This window comes from Ciconia boyciana, chromosome 2, assembly GCF_034638445.1.
Source record: "Ciconia boyciana chromosome 2, ASM3463844v1, whole genome shotgun sequence".
Lineage (NCBI taxonomy): Eukaryota > Metazoa > Chordata > Aves > Ciconiiformes > Ciconiidae > Ciconia > Ciconia boyciana.
In genome coordinates, this window is record NC_132935.1 from 143713319 (window position 1) to 143736205 (window position 22887).

Here is a 22887-nt window from a genome sequence, read left to right on the forward strand (position 1 = left end):
AAGTGCAGTTACCAGAATGAGGGTCAAAACAGTTGAGCATCTGAAGACTGAACAGTCTTGCTGGTAGCAGCTCAGTTTTAATCACAAAGCAACCACCACAAACAAACAAACAAACCAGGCACCCGACCACACTCCTACACTGCTGCGCACATGCACAAAGAACTGGAGGAGCTGGAAGACATAACAATCTGTGTACCTAAAATCAGGCCAAAGCTCCCAAGGAAACTAAAAGGTGGTTTAATTTGTGAAAAATGACAAAAAGAGATGATAATCCAACAGAGACAACTAAAACATGCAGAAATTACCAGCCGGAGAGGCCATGCTCCCTAAAAGGCATTAACGGGACTGTCACTGTTACAACAAAGCAGCATCTTAATTCAAAGTATTTTCTTTGTTAATGACTTCCACTATTAGTAAAACCTTTCCACAGTTCTGTATAAGAGTGTCTCTCTGTGTATATATACATGCACACAGACATGTGACAGACCAAACACCTCACTGCTTTTTTTTTTCCTAATCAAAAGAAGTTAAATGCATTTTACAAGTTTAAGACTTATGATAGGTAAAAGCTATTTTCATATGGGGACAGAGAGATTTATAACCGTGACTTGACATTTGCTTCACAATTGAAACTTGGCATTTACCCTTGAAACTCCTGGTTTACAAATATGAATGAGCTTTTCTCAGTCTTTTTCATCTTGCAGTAGGACAATAAAAGATACCTGATTTCAAACGTTACCCTACATTTAAAGTTTGCAGTCCTTAAAAACTAAAGGTAATACATTGAATGCACACGCAACACATGAAAAATTGTAAATGCCCACGTACTTTAGTGCACCTCCTTGGTAGGGCTATGGAGGGAGAACCAAATGCCACAGCTCACAGCTGCAGAACGGGCACTTCACATCCTCTCACTGGGACAAAGCAACTCTGAAAGCTGACCCATGTCCGCCAGCCAGACCAACTGTAAGGAAAAATGTCCCAGTGGGACAACCGATGGGTGTGGGCTGTGGAAGGGCCCTTACAGCGGGTCCACAAGGACGGGGGCTGCTGCGTCCACTCGCCCATCCCGGCCGCTGCCCGGCCTTCCGGCACTACCTCCAGCTGCTCTGCCCAGCCAGCTCGGGGATACCTCGCACCTCCTCCAAGGCACCTTCTCTCCCTGCTCAGCTGCGTGTTGATGCTGTCAGTGGGAAATAATGCTTTAAACGGTGAATTAAGCAACATAGTGTGCCAAAGACCAAGAGAAACACCAGTCCGAGCACACCAGAACTCTTTAGCATTGTTCTCGGTAACAAATTCAACTGCAAAATAAACTGGTGTCAAAACCAAACGCGATGTGGTGATACCAGGAGATAACATGCTCGGCAGCAGCGTTCAGATAACGCTACCTCAGGATGCTTTATGTCAGTGAAAGAACGACAAGACTTCGCAGCAGATGACAGACAGACTTCTTTTGTCTGGCCTCCTACATCACCGGGCTGCCGTTATCTGCTTCAGCATCTCATGCCTCAACTTAAAACAACGTGCGGCCCGAACAAAAAATAAATTACCAGACTTGCAACGAAACGAAAATAACCATTTGCTTTTTGCCAAGGTTTCTCGTTGGCGATGGAGGCGTGCTAGCCAACTCTCATTTACAGTTTGTTTTTTTCTAGCCTATTTTGGGCTAACTCCATTACAGACCCATGCAGCACTGCCTGGGCTGCACATGCACTGCTGGGAAAGAGCTATTATTTTCCTGAGCGTTCCTCCCGAGAAACGTTTTTCGGGGTCGGCGGCGGCGCGGGTGTTTCCAGCCTTGGGCGCTCAGCCTCCCGCCCCGCCGCCGCACAAGCCACCGAGCGAGCCCCTCACCCGGCACCGCCGGGCACCCTCGCCAATGCCCATGCCCCTGCCCCTGCCCCTGCCCGGCGGCGGCGGGCACGGGGCTGCCCGACAGCGCAGCCACCCCCGCCCTCCGCCGCCGGGACCCCACCGGGGCGCCGGGCAGCGCCGTCGGCGTCCGGGTGCGGGACTCACCTATTCGGCCGAAGCTCTCCGATAAAGTTCTCCGCAACTTTTTCATCCTGCTGATCTTCTCGGCGGACTGCGAGTCGATCATGTCACACATGGGGGGCGACCCCCGCCGCTCCCCGGCCGCCGCCCCCGCTCCTCTGGCTCCCGGGGAGAGACCCCCGCGCCGGCTCCGGGGCTCCCCTCTTGTCCCGGGGAGCCGCCGGGCGCAGCGGGACAGCCCCGGCCCCGCCCGGGGAAGGAGCCCTACGCCGCGGCGGCTGCTGCTGCTGCTGCTCGGCCCCCCGCCGCCGCCGCCGCCCGGCTCATAGCCCTGTCCCGCCCCCCCTTCCCCGGGCTGCCCCGGCAGAGCCAGACGCGGCGGGGAGGGCGCGGGGGGCAGAGCAGCGCCGAGGAGAGATGGAGGAGTGAGGGGAAAGTCCGCCGAGGGGCTGCGGGCACCGGCGGAGGGAGGGAGGGAGGGAGGGACGGAGCGCTGAGAGAAAGGAGGAGGCGGAGCCTGGGAGGGCAGGGGAGCCCCGCGCCGCGGCCGGGGGGCGGCGGCCAGTCCTGCCCGCGCTGGTGGGCGGCGGAGCGGAGCGGAGCGGAGCGGGGCTCCCGTCAGCCCCGCAGCACCACCGGCGCCCCCGCCCGGCCCGGCCCGCGCCACAGCCGCCCCCGCCCCGCCCTTCCCGGGCGGCGGGACGGGCCGTTGCCGGGGTGAGGCGGGCGGGAGAGGAAGCGGCGGCGGCGGCGGGGGCGTGAGGGGGGAGGCGGGAGAGCTGGGGCCGGGCCGAGGGACGCGGGCTCTCTCCGGGCGCGTCCCGAGCGGAGAGAGCGGTACGGCAGTCCCCGCCGGGAGCTGTTAGGACGGGGCCAGCACGGAAGACGCTTGTGGTAGCGTTTGGAGGGGAGAACGAATGCAGCGCGTCCGCCCAGGGGTGTCGGCGGCCCAAGCTGTTGCGCCCCATCGCCTGGGGATGGGTTCGTTGTCACCCGAGCCGGTAGAAGTCACCGTGCCCGCCGGCGTGGGGCACGCCGAGGCGGGTGGAGGTCTGCTCCTGGCCGAGGGAACCCTCTGCTCCCCTTTGGACCGCCGCTTTTGAAGGCCCGTGCAAGTTGTGCAGGTTTTGCGATGGAAGAAGGCGCCCTCCTGGCCCAATTTCTGGGCGGGCGTCGGGTGGGATGCTACCCCAGTAGCTGTGGTGAGGCTGGTAGGAAAAAGGCACCTTGCCCTTGCCTAAGTACGCACCCAGCCCTTCAAGTTGAAACTTGGGCTCCTCTCCACTTACATCTCGAAGCACAGCCAGATAATATGCCTTCAAGTGCGTTAGCCTGCAACATAATGAGTGTTGGGAGCTTTTGATCTTGTTAACTCAATTGAACCAACATTATTGAAAAATAAATCAGTTTAACCCATCAAGATGGATGGCCATGTCTAGTCTAAAATATAAAGTGGGTACTTTTCGAGAACAATACATGTTAGGTAACACATTTTAAAGCCCAGGTTTGCGTGGTTCAAATTGTATTTTAATGCATGTTATCTGGTTAAAATGAACTTGGGTTTTAATGAGGCTAGCTAACGCAATTCACTGGGATTAGACGGTGTCCAAGCTAAGAGTTGTGAACTCAATTTTAGAAGCACATTTGTCTAGACAAGGTGAGTTGGGTTCAAGCCATCTACAACTCTAAGCTCTGGGATCGGACCTTTCTGTTAGAATGCAGCCGGGGTGGCAAGTACGTAGCATCTCAAGGTAGAAATCTATCTATTGCCTACTATAATCTACTATATGTGCTTATGCATGTGCCTCTTGTGGCGTACGAGATAATGGGGAGTCGTCCTGCTACATAGCAGTACAATAATGCGGGTAAAATATCTTATGCACAACCCCTGAACCTACAGACAGTTTGATAAAAAGGCTTTCAGAAGTGTGAATCCTGTTGACCCTGTTAGCATCTTTGAAATAGGAGCTAAAATGGCATTTTTAATGTTGGCTATGTCATATTATGGAAGGAAATTGAGAAAGGGTGGAAACTGAAACGTTGCAGAGAACAATGCAGGGAAGAAGAGGAGAACCAAAAATTAGGAAGAAACAGACAAGGGGGCTAGAAGGAGAAAGGGAGGGAGGACACAAGCACTTAAGGATATTTTATTCGGTCATTGCAAAAAATGATGTTTAAGTCCTTAATACTAGTTGATAGTTTCATCTTTGTTTAAATCTGACGTTAGTATTGGTGAACATTCCTCCTCTGAGTGGAGGGGAAAATGCCATCATCATAAATAAAATATTCTGGTCCAGGAGCTGAAACTGAGTTTAGCATTTGAGCCCTTTGCACTTTCCGTGCATACCATTTACGCCGGGCAGCCCTGCTGCCTGGCTGAGACTTGTACCAACACTGCTATAATTCAGTCTGCGGCTTGCTTTCAGCAATTAGGGATATCGTTTCTGAGAGCTTCTGAGGAACCTGTAATTAACCATGCCTAACTGATAGATGCTGTCTTACCTAGTGAATTAGCCTAGATGCTAGCACCTAGTCAATTTGGAACTGTATTCCCATTTTTCCCCCTATTTCTAGGTAAACTATGACTTTATCACTTGTGAAGGACGAGCCTCTGCCAGGCTACTGCAGTGGGTTCAGCTTTCTTTGACAGAAGAACAGGCAAACTAGAATTTCTGACAAGCATCTGGCTTTGCAGCTGCTTGTGAGTGATCTACAAGCATATGTCAGGGTCTTCTAAATCAATGAAAATTTTGCCTAAATTAGACATCAGTGTGGTGCCAGCAAGAGAAACCCAGGCCTTGTCTTCTGAAAATTGTACAACCTCAGTCCGCAGAGATGTTACACAGGCTGTCTCCACTAGAGGAAGGACAAGCTTGAAGCTGCACACAGATCTTCAAACTGCATGCTGCAATTTGTGTTATTCTTCCCTCGGTGGTCTTTACTTGACAGAAATATTTCTGTTAAAGGCCTTCTTTGTTCTCTTTCCCACCCAAACCTCTTCTGTTTCCAAGGGCAGTAGTGTTGAAAATTCATTTAATTCAGGAATGTGGAATCACTTTCATAGCTTTGATCAAGCTCATAAGCTGGTGATTCTTATTTTTCTTTGTGTTTCCATCACCCATCTCAGGAAACCAGTAAAGCAGAAGCACGCAATTAGCAAACCACAGAGATAGCAGCTATTCTAATGATGGCGTTTTGCTTCCTTGTAGGGGCAGGCTTTCAGCTCTGTTTTTATGTTTAAGTCTTGCGATTCATGGCGTAAAAAAATTAACATGGAAAAAATGCTAAATTATATTGCTGTTTGCAGCCTTCTTCCACAACCCTCTACCAAGCATGTTTGCATTTAATGGGGCATCTGGATTATAAAAAGCCGGGCACTTTATTTACAGCATCCTTTCTCACATCAACTCCCCAAAGATAGACCCTAAATAAAAACCTGCTTGCAGTTACTTTATGGCCCCAGCATGTCCTTGCCTGGCTTTGGTAAGAATTCACTACAAACCCTGACCTCTGCCACTGCCACTGAGTCATGCTGAATCACTCTGCAAATGTAAGGATTATCAAGTGCAGGAAAAATATTTGCTAAGATATCACTTGCAAGTTGGTCAACAGGAAACATTTGCCTCCGTGCATCATGCGAGCCAGCGAGCCTTGTAATTTAAATGTTTCGCACTGAGGTATGGGTTGGCTTTGTTATTTTTGAAGAAGGGGAGACAGCAGGGCTGGCATTTTGTTCATTATTGTGTAAAATAACATATTGTTTGAGGCTACAAGCAGTGCAGTCGTGGGCCTGGAGCACAGGGTGTGCCAGCAGTCTCCTTGCTGCAGATGAAGCAGCCACGGTTGCCCTATTCATTACTTGCAGGGTAAGATGAGACGACAAAAAATAAATCCGTGATGCGTGGTGCAGATGGTGGCTCAGGGTGTAATGCAGAGCTGTGCTCTTTCCAGATCTCAGGGCATTTGCTGTTGATTTTACGGAGTGATTTTCTGTGGTCTGAGCTCTCTCTAAACCCAAGTGTTTGTCGTCTCCCCCAACATTTCTCCTTAGGGGCTCTTGAAAGGCAGCGTACTTAAGTTACATTCCTGGGCCAAGTGTTTGAATTTCAGAAACCTTAGGAGCACATAAACAAGTAGTGTGTGTTTGTGGAAGAGGTAGTTAATGCCGTTGATTTGGAGTGTTATGTGAGCAGAGTAAGCCCTCGCCTCAAGTGGCTTGCCCGAGGAGAGCAGCAAGGCTCTCTGGGGGGACGAAATAGTCAGCGTAACTCCTCCGGGGAGAGCAGAGTCTTGCCAGGCCTTCTGCTGCCACTATAAAGTAGATCTTCATAAATCTCCCTGGCTGGAGACGGTCTCCATTAGGCCAATCTGCTCACCTTGAAAAGGTCTCTCTCTGCCGCAGTGTCTGGGACCCGAGCGCTAGGAGCTGTGTTGCTTGTTAACACAGCAATCCTTTCGTGACCCTCCGGTGATGAAGATGGATGTAAAGCCACATAACGCCCCCCTCCTTTCCCTCCCTCCGCAATCTCACTTTCACTTGTCCTCTAGTAATACTCAACCCAAGATGACTGTTATCCAAAGAGAAAGCCGGACTCTGCTAACACAAATGGTACTGTATCCTTAGGGACATGACCTTTAAGCTCTGCTAGCAAAATGCATGTGACAAAAATTAAACTTCAGCAATAACAGAATAGTACCTGTGTAATCTACATCCACATCATAACTTGTTCCCCCAGAAAGCTCTCAGAGCTAATGTATCGTGTATTGCCTTATTGGTGATTGTTCTTAGATCCCAGTTTTTATTAACCTGTGGAAATTTCCCCTGTTGATATTCCGTGCGTCCCTGCTGATGAATGGAGGGCAAGCAGGCTCAGGTGTTGCCTCTCCAGCCTGGCTGCCGTTGCCAGACCCTGCTCCATGGGGTAGGAGGGGATGACTTAGGGCTCCCACATGGTTCCAAAGGCATGCTGGGAGGAGCGTGGTTTTCCTGGTGCCTTATGGCCGGCTGCTGGTTAGAGGTGAGCCGCTGAACCACCCGTGGTTTTACGCCTCCGGTACCCTCTCGTGGTCACTTTATTTCATGTACTAACGTGTGGGGTCACTTGTTTTCTGTTTCATTCTTACTTTATACCATCACATCAGGGGTGAAATGTCTACGGTGGAACACAGCATCTTTAACTTTGATGCTTGTAGTTTCTGTCCCTGTTAGGCAGCTTCCTCATGGCATACGCGAGTACGCTTTCATTCCTAGGGAAGTGTGAGGTCTTTCTGGTTTGGCCATGATGCAGAGTTATGGGTGAACCCCGGCAGGCAGCTGAGCACTGCACAGCTGCTTGGTCAGGTCCCCCACCCCCAGAATAGAAAAGAAAAGGAGGAGCAAACGCAAGAAAACTCGTGGTTTGATAATTTTATAAGCAAAGGAGAAGTGGAAGAAGATCGAAAACAATAAACAAGTGTTGCGAAGGCAATCGCTCACCACCTCCCACGGGTAGAGTGATGCCCGGCCTGTTCCTGAGCAAAAGTTGGGTAACCTACCTAAACTCCACTCCTCCCCATTGTATTGCTGAGCGTGCTGTTATATAGCATAGAATACCCCTTTGGACAGTTTGGGTCATCTGCCTGGTTGTGTCCCTTCCCAACATCTTGTGCACCCCCAATCTATTCACTGGTTGGGCAGCATGAGAAACAGAGGCGGCCTTGATGCTGTACAAACACTGCCCAGCAACAGCTAAAACATTAGCGTGTTATCAGTCAGCATCGTTTTGGTCACAAATCTAAAACACAGCACCATACGAGCTGCCATGAAGAGAATTAACTCCATCCCAGCCAGACCTAGTACACACGGATGGAGGGAAATCACACTGAGGATACAGACTGGAGGGAAAAAAATCATGAATGACAATGTATCAAACCTACATACTTCAAACTAACAAAGTAACGTAAGTATTGATTATAAACCTGCAGCTTTTACAATCTATGCTGCTGTATAAATTGTGTAATCTCAGAGATTCTGCTGGGCAAGTATACATACATTAGATTTGTAGGAATTTATGAGCTGAGATGCTTTCCAGTTTAAGATCACCTGGCTACCTAGCAACATAGCATTGATGCTTAATGCTGTTCCTGTGAAATAAGTGGAAAAACCTTTTAACGAGCTCATTTTCTTGTGCCATCTTGAAAAAGTCTAGTAAAAGGGAAAATGGGATTTAAAACATAATGGCCTCAACCATTGTAGTATCAGATCCCAATGTTTTGAAGTCACTGAAATGTTCAACAAATACTCTCATGATGAAAATGATGCAAAATGAAACAGCAGGAGGGCTGAGGCTGATCCATTTAGATGCACTCAAAAAGCATGTGTGAATCACGTCATTTTATCATAAATATTGAATGAAGGGTGTTTACTGTAACATCATGACTTTTCTTTGCACCAAAATCCTTGGCTATCACCAGAACTGTAGCACCATTTGTACACCTTGAAGGTCTGTGCCTCTGTGCATGCAAAGCCCAACTGATTGGGCTGGGAAAATATGATATTTAGCATACACAGCCAGGGGAAATTTCTCTAGAGCAAGGATCGTCTCGTAGGCAACCCATGATTTTGAAAACACATAGGCACACAAACACAGTTGATTCTGGGTGTGAATATTTAAGCGCTCCACGTAAAATTACAAACCCATATGCTGATATCTCGTGAAAACAAGCTTGAAATATTAACCCTACTTTATTGCTAAGATCTCTCCAACTTTTTGTTGATTTGCTTTTGGATTTTTTTCCCCATTTCTTGTCTAGTTTAGTCATTTGCAATGACTATCATTTACACCAGACATATTAGAGAAGCATGTTAGAGAAGCAGCGTATTGGATGGACACCGTTTATTCAGAGCTTGCTGTTCCTTTTTGGACTGCTCGACTCCGTAGGACAGAGCATAATGGGAATGTTACCTCCCCATGGAGAGAGAAACTCTCCCTCAAAAATAATACAAAACCTTTGCAAGGGTTATACATGAAAGGCTGCTTTGTCAAAATGGAGATCTACCCTCTTAACGTGAAAATCTAGATGGACGTCAGGCATGTATTCAAACATCGCTTGTTCTTTCCACTCAGCTCTATCCCAAAATCAGCACCTAAGCCAGTTAAAAACAGTTCAGCCCACATGCCACTCTCCGCTGAAGGAAGGTTTCAGAAACTGTATCTTACAGTTTTATTTAGTTCCTATCACTGTGGTAACGAAGCACTGCACAAAATTAAGTACCACAAAATCACAACTGAGTACTCTCCTTCACTACTAGCTTGCAATATATTTGGTCTTCATAGAGTCATAGAGCACAAGTCAGTGCTCCAGATCTCTCAGTCCAGGTCTCTCTTAGAATGCAGTAGCAGTATAGGCTCTGGTTGCTGTTGAGGGGCCTTATATAGTGATAAGGGGCCTTACAGAAGTGATATCCATGCAGGTCACGCAGATATAGTCTCTGTCACATAAGTGTTGCAGTCAAAATTTACAGTGGACGACTGTCACAGTAGACGTGATAGTAGGAGAACGGTAGTACCCATCATCTGCAAAATGAGTCAGAAGCACAAGGCACAGCAAATTGGCCACTATGGAGTATATTTCCCAGGAAAGATGTGGTTTTGGGGAAGATGAAAGAGAGGCTTTGTGCTTGTTTAAAGCCCTGCTTCCAGGAGTTAGGGAGAAAGTATAAAGACATTCTAAGGAAAATTCGACTGAAGAGGAGCTGGCGACACTAATTAGAGGCAGGGGTTGGTGCCACAGCAGAACTTAAGAAGTGCATGGATTTATGTAATTAGGAGTTTTAAAAGGAAAGAAAAGGTGGGGGTGTTTGATGCAGCAGAAGATGGAAAGGCAGCAGAAAGAAAGCAGGAAAGAAATACTCAGGATGATAAGCTGGAAAGATGACCTATAAAACAGGTTTTGGAAGCAGGATAAAGAACCTTTGTCAAAACTGAAGGCTAGGAGCTTGTGGCAGCCAGCCTGCGAGATGAAGAGGGTTTTAGCTGCATGGAGGAAGAGGAAAAGCCACACTGGACAAGAAGGAGCTGCCAGATTTAAAGAGCCTGGACCTTTGTGAAAATAAGATGTGACAATTCTCTCGGTATTTTTTAAAATAATGCATGGAGCAAATGCTAAATTAGGAGGAGAAAAGCCCGGGTTACTGTAGTAAATTTGTGATGGACTCCAGGCTTACCAACTAATTATGGCACTTGTGACAGTCTTGTCAGGACAGTGCTGTGAAAACTCTTGGTGGCTGACCTGTAAGCCAGGTGACAACACAAGTTATTTTAATGAAGTGTCTTTCATACAAACTAGCAAGAAACCAGTCACAGCAGAGAGCATCTGCATAAGATTTAATGGCGCCTTGGTTCATTTCACTGCTGGTGGCCCGTGCTATCCCAGAGTCCATTTTATCCATTGCCTGAGCACTGGGTGACCAGTACTGCACAGCAACAGTCCCCACTGGGATCCCGCTGCCTCTTGGAAGAACCTCTTAAAACATACAGCTCTCCATAGGTGATGAAAGAATGGGATCATGAACACATGTTGTGCAGATGTGCTGCGTGGAGAGTGCTCTCAAAGGGCCGAGCAGTCTGTTCAAAACATGCATTTTTGAGGTACCAGAGCTGGAGGCAAGGAGGCAAGTCAGAGAGGGGTGGGTGAGAAGATGACGTGAGGAGGAAGGCAGTGGACTGGGACCGTTAGGCTGGACACACAAGAGGAGTTAACAGAGAAGCAGGTTGAGATCCGAGCAGAAGGAAGGCAGTCTGGCACAGAGAGGAAGACCTATGGGCCATCCCTGCAAAGGTGCCAGCCAGAACTGCACGGTGGCTTCAGAATTTTGTGATACTAAGAGGTCCTAGTACCTCGCTGACCTGTCACATTCATTATTGTTGTTGGTCTGTAGGTAAACATGGATTATTACAAGATACATCTGCTTGCATCAGTAATGAATTGATCCCAAAACACATGCAATATTGCAACTAACTTTATTCAAAGTTTATAAATTTTTATTATTTCTCTTACTGAGAATTTAAAGATCAAATTTTAAAACCACGGATTTCAAGCCTACTATACATTCATGTCAGCTAACCTCAAGCTTGAAATTAAGTACCTAAACTCTTTAATTGATGAAAATAAGTAGGCGATTCAGGACTAATTCCCATTTTTATTTCGGAGTTTATATAAGAAAAATTCACCAGTTGCAAGGTACTCTACCAGGACTTCATTTACTTGTATAGAATTTTCCAGAATTTGTATTTTATGTTTCTCCTTTATAAGGAGACACCTATAAAATGTGATCAAATGGACAGGACTTTCAGTGTGATTCAGTTTACTATAGTAAGCGTTTAGAAAGTAAGTAATCCCACATTACTTGGTAAAGTATTTACAATATTTCTGAAATTCCTCTTGCAGTTACGATCATCCAGAATGGATGTATCGCTAAGATTTATAAAAAGCAATACACAATATAAATAAGTGCATATACCCAGGGAAAAAGGTCCCTGAGGAGCAATCCACAAGACAAATTCCCTGCAAGGTAATTTTTTCTGGCAAAAGCTTCGCTTGACAGAGTCTCTGCTAAGAAAAATATCTTTCAGAAAAAAAGGTTGTGTGTTATATAGTCCTAAGGAAAGCCCCTGATAATTCCAGCTTCCTGAGTTCAAAAAACAAGGCCCTCATAATTGCATGTTGTGCTCCAAGCATCCCAAAGGAGGTGACACTAAGCCCCCATTCCTCCACCCCAATTAAATGAAACAAAATCTCTATTGCCTTAGACCCATCTTTTCACCTAGTTCCTCCAGTTCATAGATAGCTACTTTGCCATAGAAGAACCTTATATCGTATGAAAATTTAACACTCTATTTCTCAATTGCTAGGGATTACAAGAAGTGGAAACATGGAAAGCTAGTAAATCAGAATAACCCAGGTCCTCACAAAATGCTCCTTGGTACTGGAGCAACAGCAGAGAAAAAAGACTATCAAGCAGAAGAGAAGGGAGTATATTCTGAACATTCTTCAGGACGAAACAGATTAGGAGGCAAAGGACATGGTCCTTCAAGGAACAGGAAGATATCCTCAGCTGCAAATAGTTAGCTGCATCAGAGTGAAGAAAATGATTCCTCAGCAGTGATATATACCTCTCAGGTAACTTCTCGCTATTTATTTACTACATGACAGAGATACTCCTGGTGCTGGCTCTCTCTAGATTCTTGATTGTTTTGGACTCTCAAACCAGCAGCATTGTAGTGCCCAACCATGGCTACAAGCCAGACCCTTCTCCAGTGTGCTCCAAGGCACAGCAACCACGCAGACCTCCTGCTGCTCTCAGCGGGTTCATCGGATTCTGCAGCTCCAGATATTGTACAGGGATGGACATTTTCTCTCATTTAACCAACCTGAGTTTTGGGTGGTGGTGTCTAAATGTGCTTTTTTTATTGTCTACTAGAAACAGGATGATTCCACAGCATCACTCTATTTTTTTTTCACCTTTTACACTGAGGATTAGAGGTTGGCCTTGGAAAGTGATAGCCAGTGACCTAGCAGGGCTTTCTGTGGTGCAGTGTTGTCTGAAGATCGTCTATCTTTTCAAACAGGGAATTCAGCTGTTTTGATTCATGGTCTGTGTTTTATGTCAACAAGAACATTGGTCCCAGTAATGACAAACAGCTCAGGCTGCATTTAGCCGCCTGTCCAGCTGAGCAGCTTTCATATTAAGTAAATGAGCACAGGTTTGTATCATAGATCTTCCAAAAATGACTTGAAGAGAAGGCTTGCTTTACTGTGTTCAAAATGAATTAAAAAGCCACCCAATACTTTGTTTCTTTCTGCAATTCCCAAGTTATGCTCCTTGATGCTTCAGTATGCTCCTTCATTAAGTATATTTTTGTCTGTCTTAATTTGGCTGAAGTAATGTATGTGTATTTCAGAATAAGAGTTCATCAGGTGATGCAACTAGGAGATAAAAGGAAAAAATTAAAGTCTTTTTAATCTGTTTGGCGTACTGAAAAGAATGTAAGGAATGAAATTTGTAATAAAAGACATAAGTTTATGGCTCCTTTTTATGCTTCATATCCTAACCTAATTATGTACTCCTTCAAATGACAGTTCCCTTGTGATACTCATTTTAAAAAAGTAATAACTAATGCAATGATTAAAACCAACACTGTAGAACAATGCCATCATATTCAAGATCCAAGTCCATCATAGGATGTCTGATCACCAGATTTGGTGGTGTCTAGCCTGGGGGCATTAAATACCTTCCCTGATTGATATCTTTGTGTGTATTTGCAGAGTTTATGTATCCACGTTTTCCAAAGTTAAAAAATCTTTTCTTTTGAAAGAAAATCTTTCCTCGTGAATTAAAATTAAACCAGCACCGTGCTTTTCTTCACATGGCCTCGGCCCCGGGTAGCGAAGCCCGGCCACGTGCAGGCAGCTGCAGCTCCAGCCTGCCCAGCTGCACGCTCGGCTCCCGCGCCAGCTGGCCCTGGGGCTGGTGAGCCTGCTCACTGAGCCACTTCAGGAGCTGATTCCGCTGGAAATTAATAAAATTAAAGTGGTTTTCAGCCAGCTGAAGGCTCTGTACTAACATACCACACGGCCTTCCCCTCTTCTGCTGCTGACATCGGGAAGAGAGGAAGGCCCAGCCAGGGCACGCTTGTTACTAATAGGCATGCTAATGAACCTGGAATAGTTTAAGGCAAAGCAATATAGACGGTGGCGAAAGGAGAACACTGCCTCGTGGTTCATACATGGTAAAACTTACCTTGAACTGTAGGCAAGCAAAAGGAGTTGAAGGATTTCATTTATTTACCATCCCCTCACAAATAGTTTCTAAACTCTTGATTTATTCTCTGAGAGAGGAATCTAGTGTTTAAGTTGCCAAATCCAGCAATATATGTCTGAAAACATTACTGAATTGGTGTATTCTTCCAAATGAAAGAGATTTCTATCTTCCTCTATCTAAATCTGATTTATAACACACTTTAACAAAGGATCTAGAAGTATTGTAAATGCCATGTGAATGTGAAAATAAGTGAGAGCCTAAATTCTTGTAATTCTTTGTGGTTTTAATTCCAGTCTGAGAACTAGACTGATAACATACTGTATAGATAACATTTTTAATTTATTCATTATATTCTGATAATTTTTCATATAAGTAATTACATTAATAAACTGGGCATAGTCCTTTGAAGTTCAATTTCGAAAGTACCATGTTATCTGCATGTAATAAACCTCATGTATCTATCCTCCCTCTTCTACTATCATGTCTGGTGACTACTATTAAAAGCTTTTTTAAATATTCCTTTGCTCGGTTTAATTGGGATTTTTACAATATCATTACACATTCTAATTGGGCAATTAGGGATTTCATGCCACTTATAGAAATACAGGGTGAGTAACTGGAACTATTGCAAGTTATGTAAAAAGAAATTAGCTAAAAGGACAGCAACATTTTTACACACACACACAGAGTGATGAAATCCAGAGTTGAGAATTAGGCACGGCCGGCACAGTGCGCTGCCGCCCAGAGCAAAGCTCCTGAACAAAGTGCAGCTGGTCAAAAATCAACCCACTGAAAAAGGGATTCTCCAAATTTCTCTAGAAACAGGGGTTTATACCGTCCCTTACTCTTAGTTCAGTTTTGAGAGGCAAAACCCCCTTGTGCTAGAGGATTTTCCGCATCCAACCATTTTATTGCCGGTTTTGGAATGTCATCAGCCTGGGCAGCTTTGGCTAACCATCATGTTCTACGTTTGATGAGGGGACTAGCTCAGCACCAGGATAGCCTTGAATACTCTCCTTTTTCAGTTTCCTGGCCCCGTGTTTGAGCCTTAAACACCCTCTTAAAATGACATAGATGCCCATATGTATGCATGATAAGCTGTAGGGGACAATTTATTAACATATTTTGGCAAGGTCAAGCACATTACAGTCTGATGAAGCTGGTGCTTCTGATATTCCTAGAACATGGATGTTTAATAAAGACAACAGTGATCATGGCTGAGAGGTTCTGCTTTATGCAGATATTCCTATGTTGATCCGTTCATTTTTACAAACGACTTTTTAAAAAAATATTATTTTTCCCACAGATGGGAATAGCAGTTACATTTCTCTACATACCAATTCTGGTTACAGGGAAATTGGAAATGAGGTTGGATCCTGACTACCTCAGCCTAATTTGGGTATATGGGATATATTTTCCCCTTAGAAGTCGTAGTCCAGCTGACCTCACTGACTCAAATTCACCATATCAACCTACAATCAGTTTTAGTCTCCAGTGAATTACCTTAATTTCAAGGACAGAGCTGAGCACTGAAGTGAAGTGTGTGCTTCAGCAGAAGCAGGAGCTAATCAGAGCATACAGCTAGTCGTGCCTTTAGTACCCCAGGATAGATGTTTAGTCACTCTTTTTTTAAAAATATCTTCCTAAATGTTTTTACTCTGCGTTGTGTTTTTGTTATTCAGGTATAATTGTTATTCAGGTATAATCCCATTACCATATGTGTAACAGCACATTAAGAAGTAAGAAATTAGTCCTGATAGGGGATTTCTGAAAGTGCCTCCAATGCTATTAATGAATGAAAAGTGCAAATTGAAACTGAAATCTCTGAAAATGGCAAGATATTTATTTTGATTACAGTGTCTGCTAGACTCCTTTGCCACCAGGCTGGGAGAGCTCCTCGCACACATTAGCTCTTCTGGCCCCCGTCTCCATCAGCTCAACTCGTACGAGCTCAGTGGTTTCCAGCACGGGCTCTGCAGTTGGCCTCGCTGCTGAGCCTTCTGGTCACACGCTCTTTGTTTTTGAACCCTCCACAAAAATGAGGCCTCAAATGTCAAACCAACAGCACATGTAGGACAGTGCTGACTCCCAGTAATTTAAAAGCAGTGCCTCAGCCTCACTATGTGCTTTAGAGAGACATACTAGAAGCAGAGTTTACTGGACATCAAACCCTCTCACTCTTTACACCAGGTAGCTCTGAACTGGATTTTCTACACACTTCTCTGCCTCTTTTCTCACCAACTGCTCATAAAATCAGTTGATGAAATCAAACAAATTCATACAATTTGCACAGCCTAGATAGATTACTATGAACCTTATGCCCATAAACAATATAGAGGGGGAGGAAAAAGTAAGCTGCGTATCATGGGGCAAGCTGCATGCCATGTTATATGTGACAAGAGTGCAGCAATATGCGTGAAACACCATGGAAAAGCAGAAGAGGTGGAAGGCCACAGCTTGTAGAAATTAATGGCATATGTATAAACAGAGATTAAATTCTTGAACATACATGTCAGGAAATTCAAGTTCAGCCCAACTGAAAGGATTACTTAATGTCTTAGAAAGTAAAAGGTGTGAAGGTATCACACCACATCATGACAGGGGAGATCTCTCAAGATCTGAAGCAAACTTTCAGAACAAATGGGAGATAAGAGGTCCTTGCAGCAGCAGGAAAGACTTCAAGTCTCTTAAGCAAGCAAGCAAATAAGTAGATGCAATAAGTGGTAAACAGGGAAAGGGAAAGATGATGCAGAAAAAAAAGTAGAAGTTACAGCAGATTATGTAGTCTTCTATGTGTTGCAGAATGCTCCCTGACCTTAGGCACTGACTTCTGCTCTCTGAAGAGTTTCTCACCAGTTAGTGGTGTTCTGACATGCATGGGCTAAGATTAGCTCTGGTTGTCTGTACAGTGGAAGGGATCATCTGTAACTCTCACACAAATGGTTTCAGACAAGAGGAATGGGAAGCAGCCTTGGAAATACAAGAAATTCTCTCCTGGGTCAGATCAAAGGCCCCTTTGGCCAGTATTCCCCTTGCCTGGGGACATCCAGGAGGCTGACACTGCCGTGCTGACATTTGGATCTTTGCAAAATGTCCATCAGACAGACAATCACCCTTGTGGGAGTCTAAAACTCAGAAAGAAGTTGTCCCTCCTAGTCCACGGCACCTGATCCCCACTGGTGAGTACTGAAGGATGGAAATACTTTTCCAGACCAGCAGCTCTGGCAGGAGCCCACTCTGCACATGGTATTGCATCTGTGTGGAGGCATGAGTGAGCTGTCTCTTCACCAGCTTGCCCAGAAATGCAACCATGACAAAATGGTGCCATGCAGATGCCCATGTGCTTCCTCTTGCTTTGTAACTGCAATGAAAGCAGCATAGCTGTACCAGCAACCCACGTCCCAAAAATGAGCTGAGGCAGAGGGAAGCCTTTGTCCTGCTGGCTCTGGCCGTGTGCTGTTCAAATAAAGCATCAAAGCACTTCACTGGTCTGTGGCAACAGTGTCAGCTCTGCCACAAAACATGCTTTTTAAAATAAGCTACTCAGTGCTTGTAAAGAAAGTTAATTAGAAGTCAGTGGCAAAAGGAATTGCTTTTTAGGGAGAAAATCCAAACGCTGCAGTCCAGTCCTCTCATACTGTCCCTGATCCACAATTTTATTAATGATGTCACAGAGTCCGCAAAGTCCTTTTAGGAGCTCTTTCACTAAAGACAACTGGCTGTCCAGGAGTTTGTGTAATTCATTTTTGAACCTTCCAATACTGTCTGTCTCCATAGCCCAGCAGCAGCTAGCTCCAGAAAGACTTCATCTGTTTTAAACCGATCTCCTACTAGTTTCATTGAGTGTGTCCTAGTTCTGGTAATGTGGGATTACAGTTCTGTGCTCACCTTATCCACCGCCTTGATTTCTGTAAACCTCACTCATCTCTCTCTCCTCAGTCTCTCTCCCTCAAGTCTGGAGAGCTCCAGCCCTTTAGACTCTCCTCATAAAGCAAAAAGTTTCACGTAGCAACAAACTGACACCCCTTTACCCCCTTCCTGACACTCCGTATTCTGTTAGGGTTGTTTTGGCCACCATATGATTTCAGGGAAATGTCAGTAATGACTCTCGGATCTTTCTCCTGAACTGCAGGTGCCAGTCCCACGTTCGGCATCACATAGACATGGTATTTTTCCTCAGCTGCGTTACTTCACGTTTGTCTACACGGAGGCTCATCTGCCCACCTACTCTGTTTTGTGAGGTCTTGCCACAGACATCTTCACAACTGGTCCTGCATTATCATCAGCAGACTTGGAGACCTCATCACACACCCCCTTCGGCTCATCTTTTCCATTCTGAAAAATGATTTGCTCTCTATCCTTTAACAAGTTTTCAGACAAATTTGGTTCTTAAGTTACATCTGGTGTGCAATATTGTCAAAGACTTTTTGAAAATCCAGCTGTATCATACTCACTAGATGGATTTTATCTGTGTGCTCACTGGCACCTTCCTAGAACCCAGGAGGTCAGGGAGGCAGGAGTTCCCTTTGCAGATGCCATGCTGACTCTTTTCCATACCAGCCTCATTTGTCCAGTGCTTAACTGATCTGAATTCACTCTTAGTGCTCTAGATTAGTGGAACTTCAAGAACATACAGGAAGAAGAGAGCAGCATTAAAGCAAACTTTTGTACTTCTGGAATACAACAGGCAAAATTGTCACCTTGGAGATTACCACCTTCAAAAGTTGCAAACCCTGTTTTGCCAGGGCTATAAGAAGTGCCAAGTTCATACAAAGGAAAAAAGAAGTAATGAAAAGAAGTAATGGGAGCTTGAAGGACTCTCCTTGAGGGCAAGACTGGTATGTGTGTGTGACTCCTGAGTTGATGCATGGGAAATAAGTAGGGCTGGTCTGAGAACACGACGTGCCTGATTCTATTTCAAGCCAGGTGACAAGTAGGGCTATGAGAAAGGTTGCCCTTGAGATGCAGGTCAGAGATGTAGTGAGCTCAGGAACCGTGACAGAAACAGCGCTATGAAAATCCCCTCAACTTGGGGTAATTAAACATTTCCTAATGCTTTTTGCTGTGCTGGTACTTGACAGCTCCTTGCACAGATTGGACTGAAGGTCAAAGTTAAAAAAAAGAAAAAAACCATGTCTCTGGACTGACTGCAAATAACTTTATCTTCATCCTGCATCTTACTTCATCATGTTAATACACAAACAGATTCAAGCTTACATGGTTCTCAAAGTGACTTTGCTTACTCTATTACCCATTTATCTGCCACACAAGCACTTGACTCAAAGTGACAGCTCAAAAACTCTGCCCTCTTATTACTTTTTCTTGTTTAGAAGCAATTGCTATATCAGCAAGAGAAAAGTCACTCCATTTGATTAATAATACATACTGATGGTCGAGACATTCAGTCAGAAGACTGATAAACTTGTTAAGCTGCTGAAATCCACTGGCAGTCTTCTCTAGGTCTAGACTTACCTTCTGCCCTTCCTGCTTTGTGGAAGCTCACGTAAGACACCACTAAATAGTTTCTTTGTAAACTGTGTCAGGTCAGGAAAGTTCGTGATTTTCAGCCAGGCTTCCTATAAAAAGTAAGCCTGGTTATTGATACAGCAAGTGAATCAACCTGGGAATGTTTGATATGGCAATATAATGTAGCTGTGTATTTTGATTTCTATTTAAGATGACAGGACATAACAAAATACAAAAGCAAGTCTCATCAAAGATGTGCAAAAGTAAACACCTTTTTTGACCACTGCTCTATTGTTTCCCCACTCTCTATTCCCTTTTGCCTCCCTTCACAACCTTCCCCGTTCATGGATGGTTTGGTTCATTCACTGCTTGCACATTGCCCAGCCCTCACCACTTTGCCATGGGTTAAAGCAGCAACGAAGTCAGAGTGGAACAAAGAATTTTGTTTTCATCTCTGACATTTAGTATCTGTTGTAGGAACTCAGCATCAGAAAAGAAAGCAGAGATTGTTTTTTTGATAACTGAAGTGTGTTGTTGAGGATAAATGCATTTGAACTCTCACATAACCAGAGATACATGACAAGACCACCTGGACATGAAAGAGTTAACAAAATAGAGCTCTGGGCTTGAGGGCCAACGCACACTTCTAAACCTTTAAACATTTGAGCCTCTCATGCCAAGTCCAAAGCCTCAATGATGCCACAACAAAGACTAAATGTGTTTGCTCAGCCAGAGATTGAGTATAAACCATGTGAAGCCATCAAAATAAATGAAGATCTATAGGTTTTGGATTTTGTTTGAGGGTATCAGAATCGTGACCCTTTCTTTTACGTTTTGGGTGAAGCAGCATTTGGGGAATGATCTCAGAGGATTCTGTCAAGTGTCACCAAGCAGAATCCCAGCTTTAGGAATATTCTGGAGATAATGATACTTCAGTCATGAAATGCCACTCTCTACCTACTTTAACAAGTGTCCCCTCCTCTCTGTCCTCCAAGTGGCTGTTCTAGGACTAGGCCAACAGAATGGATAAATCAGTCAACCAACAGCAAGCTTGGCCCTGCTGTCTTAGGAAAGATGAGAGCACACGTGAGCCTTGAAAAGCCTCCACCCACGTAACCTCCCCGATTCACACTTTGAAGCACAGGGCAGTCAGAGACGCTGGCTGATTACAGCACCAAAACCAAAGGTGATCAAGCGCAGAGACAGGCAGAAATTGGGGGCACAGCCATGTGCAATTGCTGCCTTCATCATCTCCCCAGACTATTGACTTCCCCACTCCCGCCCTAATCATCTCCCCATCATTTCCTCTCAAAGTGTCTTTTTTCCTCTTCTCTCTGTTCCTGTTTGGCCCCTGACACTCAGAAGAAGGAGAGGAAGAAAAGCATGGTAGCTGATTCTCTCCCACTTCTTTCTGGACCAACTAAAAAATCTAGAGAACTGCATGTTCAGCAGTTCCGCTGGGGACATCCTAGGGCTGCAAGGCACTGGCATGCAGTTGAGAGCCACTCCTCAGGCACTTACGTGGTGTAATAAGAAACTGCAGTTTGGCACACTGATCTTTTGAAAGGATAGGTGATGAAAACTATGTATGGGAGTCTGAAACAAAGATACCGTAAGAAAAAAAAAAAGACAGAAAGTTGACTGTTTTTCAAAAGTATTTGCATATGCCTACTTAATAATCAAACAGCAATTAAGCAAAACATGGTGCAGAAAACTTAATGGACTTATAATCAAATCCAAGATTTCAGAAGGGGCAAAAAGTATGTTCCTGCATTAATATAAGTTACAAGAGCATGCTTCCATCTACTAAAATTCTCTTTACATAAATAAATTACTCCCAGCAACATTACTCTTAAAGCTGACCCACTTGAGTTTTCAGTACTGGAAGTTCTGTTCTGCGGAAAGATAAACACACATTTTAACTTTTTCATTTCCGAGATTGCTCTTCTTTTCAGACAGTAATACCTTCACTACTAAAATTAACAAGCCAAAACCGCTCAAATAAAAAGCGTAAAGACAGAAGAAAGAGAATAGCATGTGAATGCAAGGGAAGTCTGAGAAAACCAGATGATTAGCAGAGATATTATGGCGCTCAGGCTTAGGTTATGCTGTTTCCCTACTTTCATTTTGTTTATGTGTTGCACCCCTTCTCTCTCTTTCGTTGAAAAAGCATGGAGGAGGGGAAGCTCATACTGACAATGATAAATGCCTTTGTGCACACACCTGAGAACCAAAGATACAATGCTACCTCTTTCTACGGCTGTTTTCCCAGCTGTGGCTACACTGAAACACAAAGCCTAGCAACCTTTCTATTGATAAGCCAAATCCAGTATTTCTGTAAAAGTAAGAAATAGTGACATACAAGAAAGCAGAGAAGGCCGCAATTAATATATTGAAATAAGGATATTTTCCATCCAATTAATTGCTCCAATGAACATAGCAAAAAAAGGTTAAATAATCTGAAAAGTCTGGGGATTGTTTGGGGATTTTTGCATTTTCTATTAAGCTTTAAGGCTGCTGTTCACAATAGTCTCATTAAGTCCTGTCTTTAAATGTGTAAGCAAAATTATACAGTATTAGATGTCCAGCTTGACATTTTGTATAAATTATAGCCTACCCTATAAAGTTAGCGCTTAGTATATGGTAAGTCTGGTTAAGATAAATTTGACCACAGTTGTTACCCTTTGATGCCCACAACTGTGGCGTAGGAATGACAAGCCAACATGGTGTGTAAGATTGCACAGATTTCACTCAACCTTCTCTTCAAATGTAACACAACTACCCTCCAGCAATGCAACACATTCCATATTCTCAAAATATTTTGGTTCTCCAAGTACTTCACTATCTTTGAAACTGTAAGAAAGGTTGTCCCTCCTCCCCCTTTTTGTTAGAATACGTGACAGCCCTTCAGATACTGTAGCAGGTGCTGAAGAAAAATGCTTTTCTATTAAGTCAGGAATGTCACCACTTGGGTCGTGAGACAGCAGGCAGACCTTCATCATTTTTGCAAAAGTTATCTCCAGGGAAAACCATCAGCATGTTTTATTTCCACACTATCAACTCACTTTTATCACAGACCATCATTCTTCAAAGACAGCCATTTGAATAATACTTCAGACTTGACAACAGCTGACAGATGAAGAAACATATGAAATTAAACACAGTGCCTGCTAACAAAGTGCTAAATATGAGTTAGGAAAAAAAGAAAAAAGGGAAACTGGACCATTATTCCATTAACACTAATTACAACACAGATTCAGGAACTGGGAAAATTTTAATATAAATTCCTGAGAAACTGTATATAGAGAAACTGTTTACAGAGATAAACACAGTGAAAGAATGGCAGTGAACACTGTACCAAAATCAGCGGTAAGTGATAGTTACTAAAGCTTAAGTAGAGGCAGGTTCTTTGGCACTGGAAGGAATGGCAATTCACTTCATCAGCCACAGGCAAGATTTAATTCCCACCATACCTATGTCCTGTTAAGATTTTATTCTTCTGTCAGAAAAACAGCAAAAGCAAAAATGCATCCTTTCCCTTCTCCTAAACTCATACTTGATCACTACTTTTAAAATAAGTTAATTTAAAATTGTACGGAACAGAACTAAACAGAACCAAA

General features: G+C 44.3%; 1 protein-coding gene across 4 annotated transcripts in view; it reads right to left on the bottom strand.

Moving 5' to 3' along the window:
- CDK14 (cyclin dependent kinase 14) overlaps positions 1-2660 on the bottom strand; it is a 354521-nt gene extending 351861 nt beyond the window's left edge. For all 4 annotated transcript variants that reach the window (XR_012041197.1, XM_072854293.1, XM_072854295.1 and 1 more), the window contains exon 1: positions 2023-2660. Coding sequence is in view for 3 of the 4 variants with exons in the window: in XM_072854293.1 (XP_072710394.1) it covers positions 2023-2113 (91 nt within the window). In the remaining variant the exon portion in view is untranslated. The remainder of the gene's footprint in view (positions 1-2022) is intronic.
- Positions 2661-22887: the final 20227 nt, after the last annotated feature.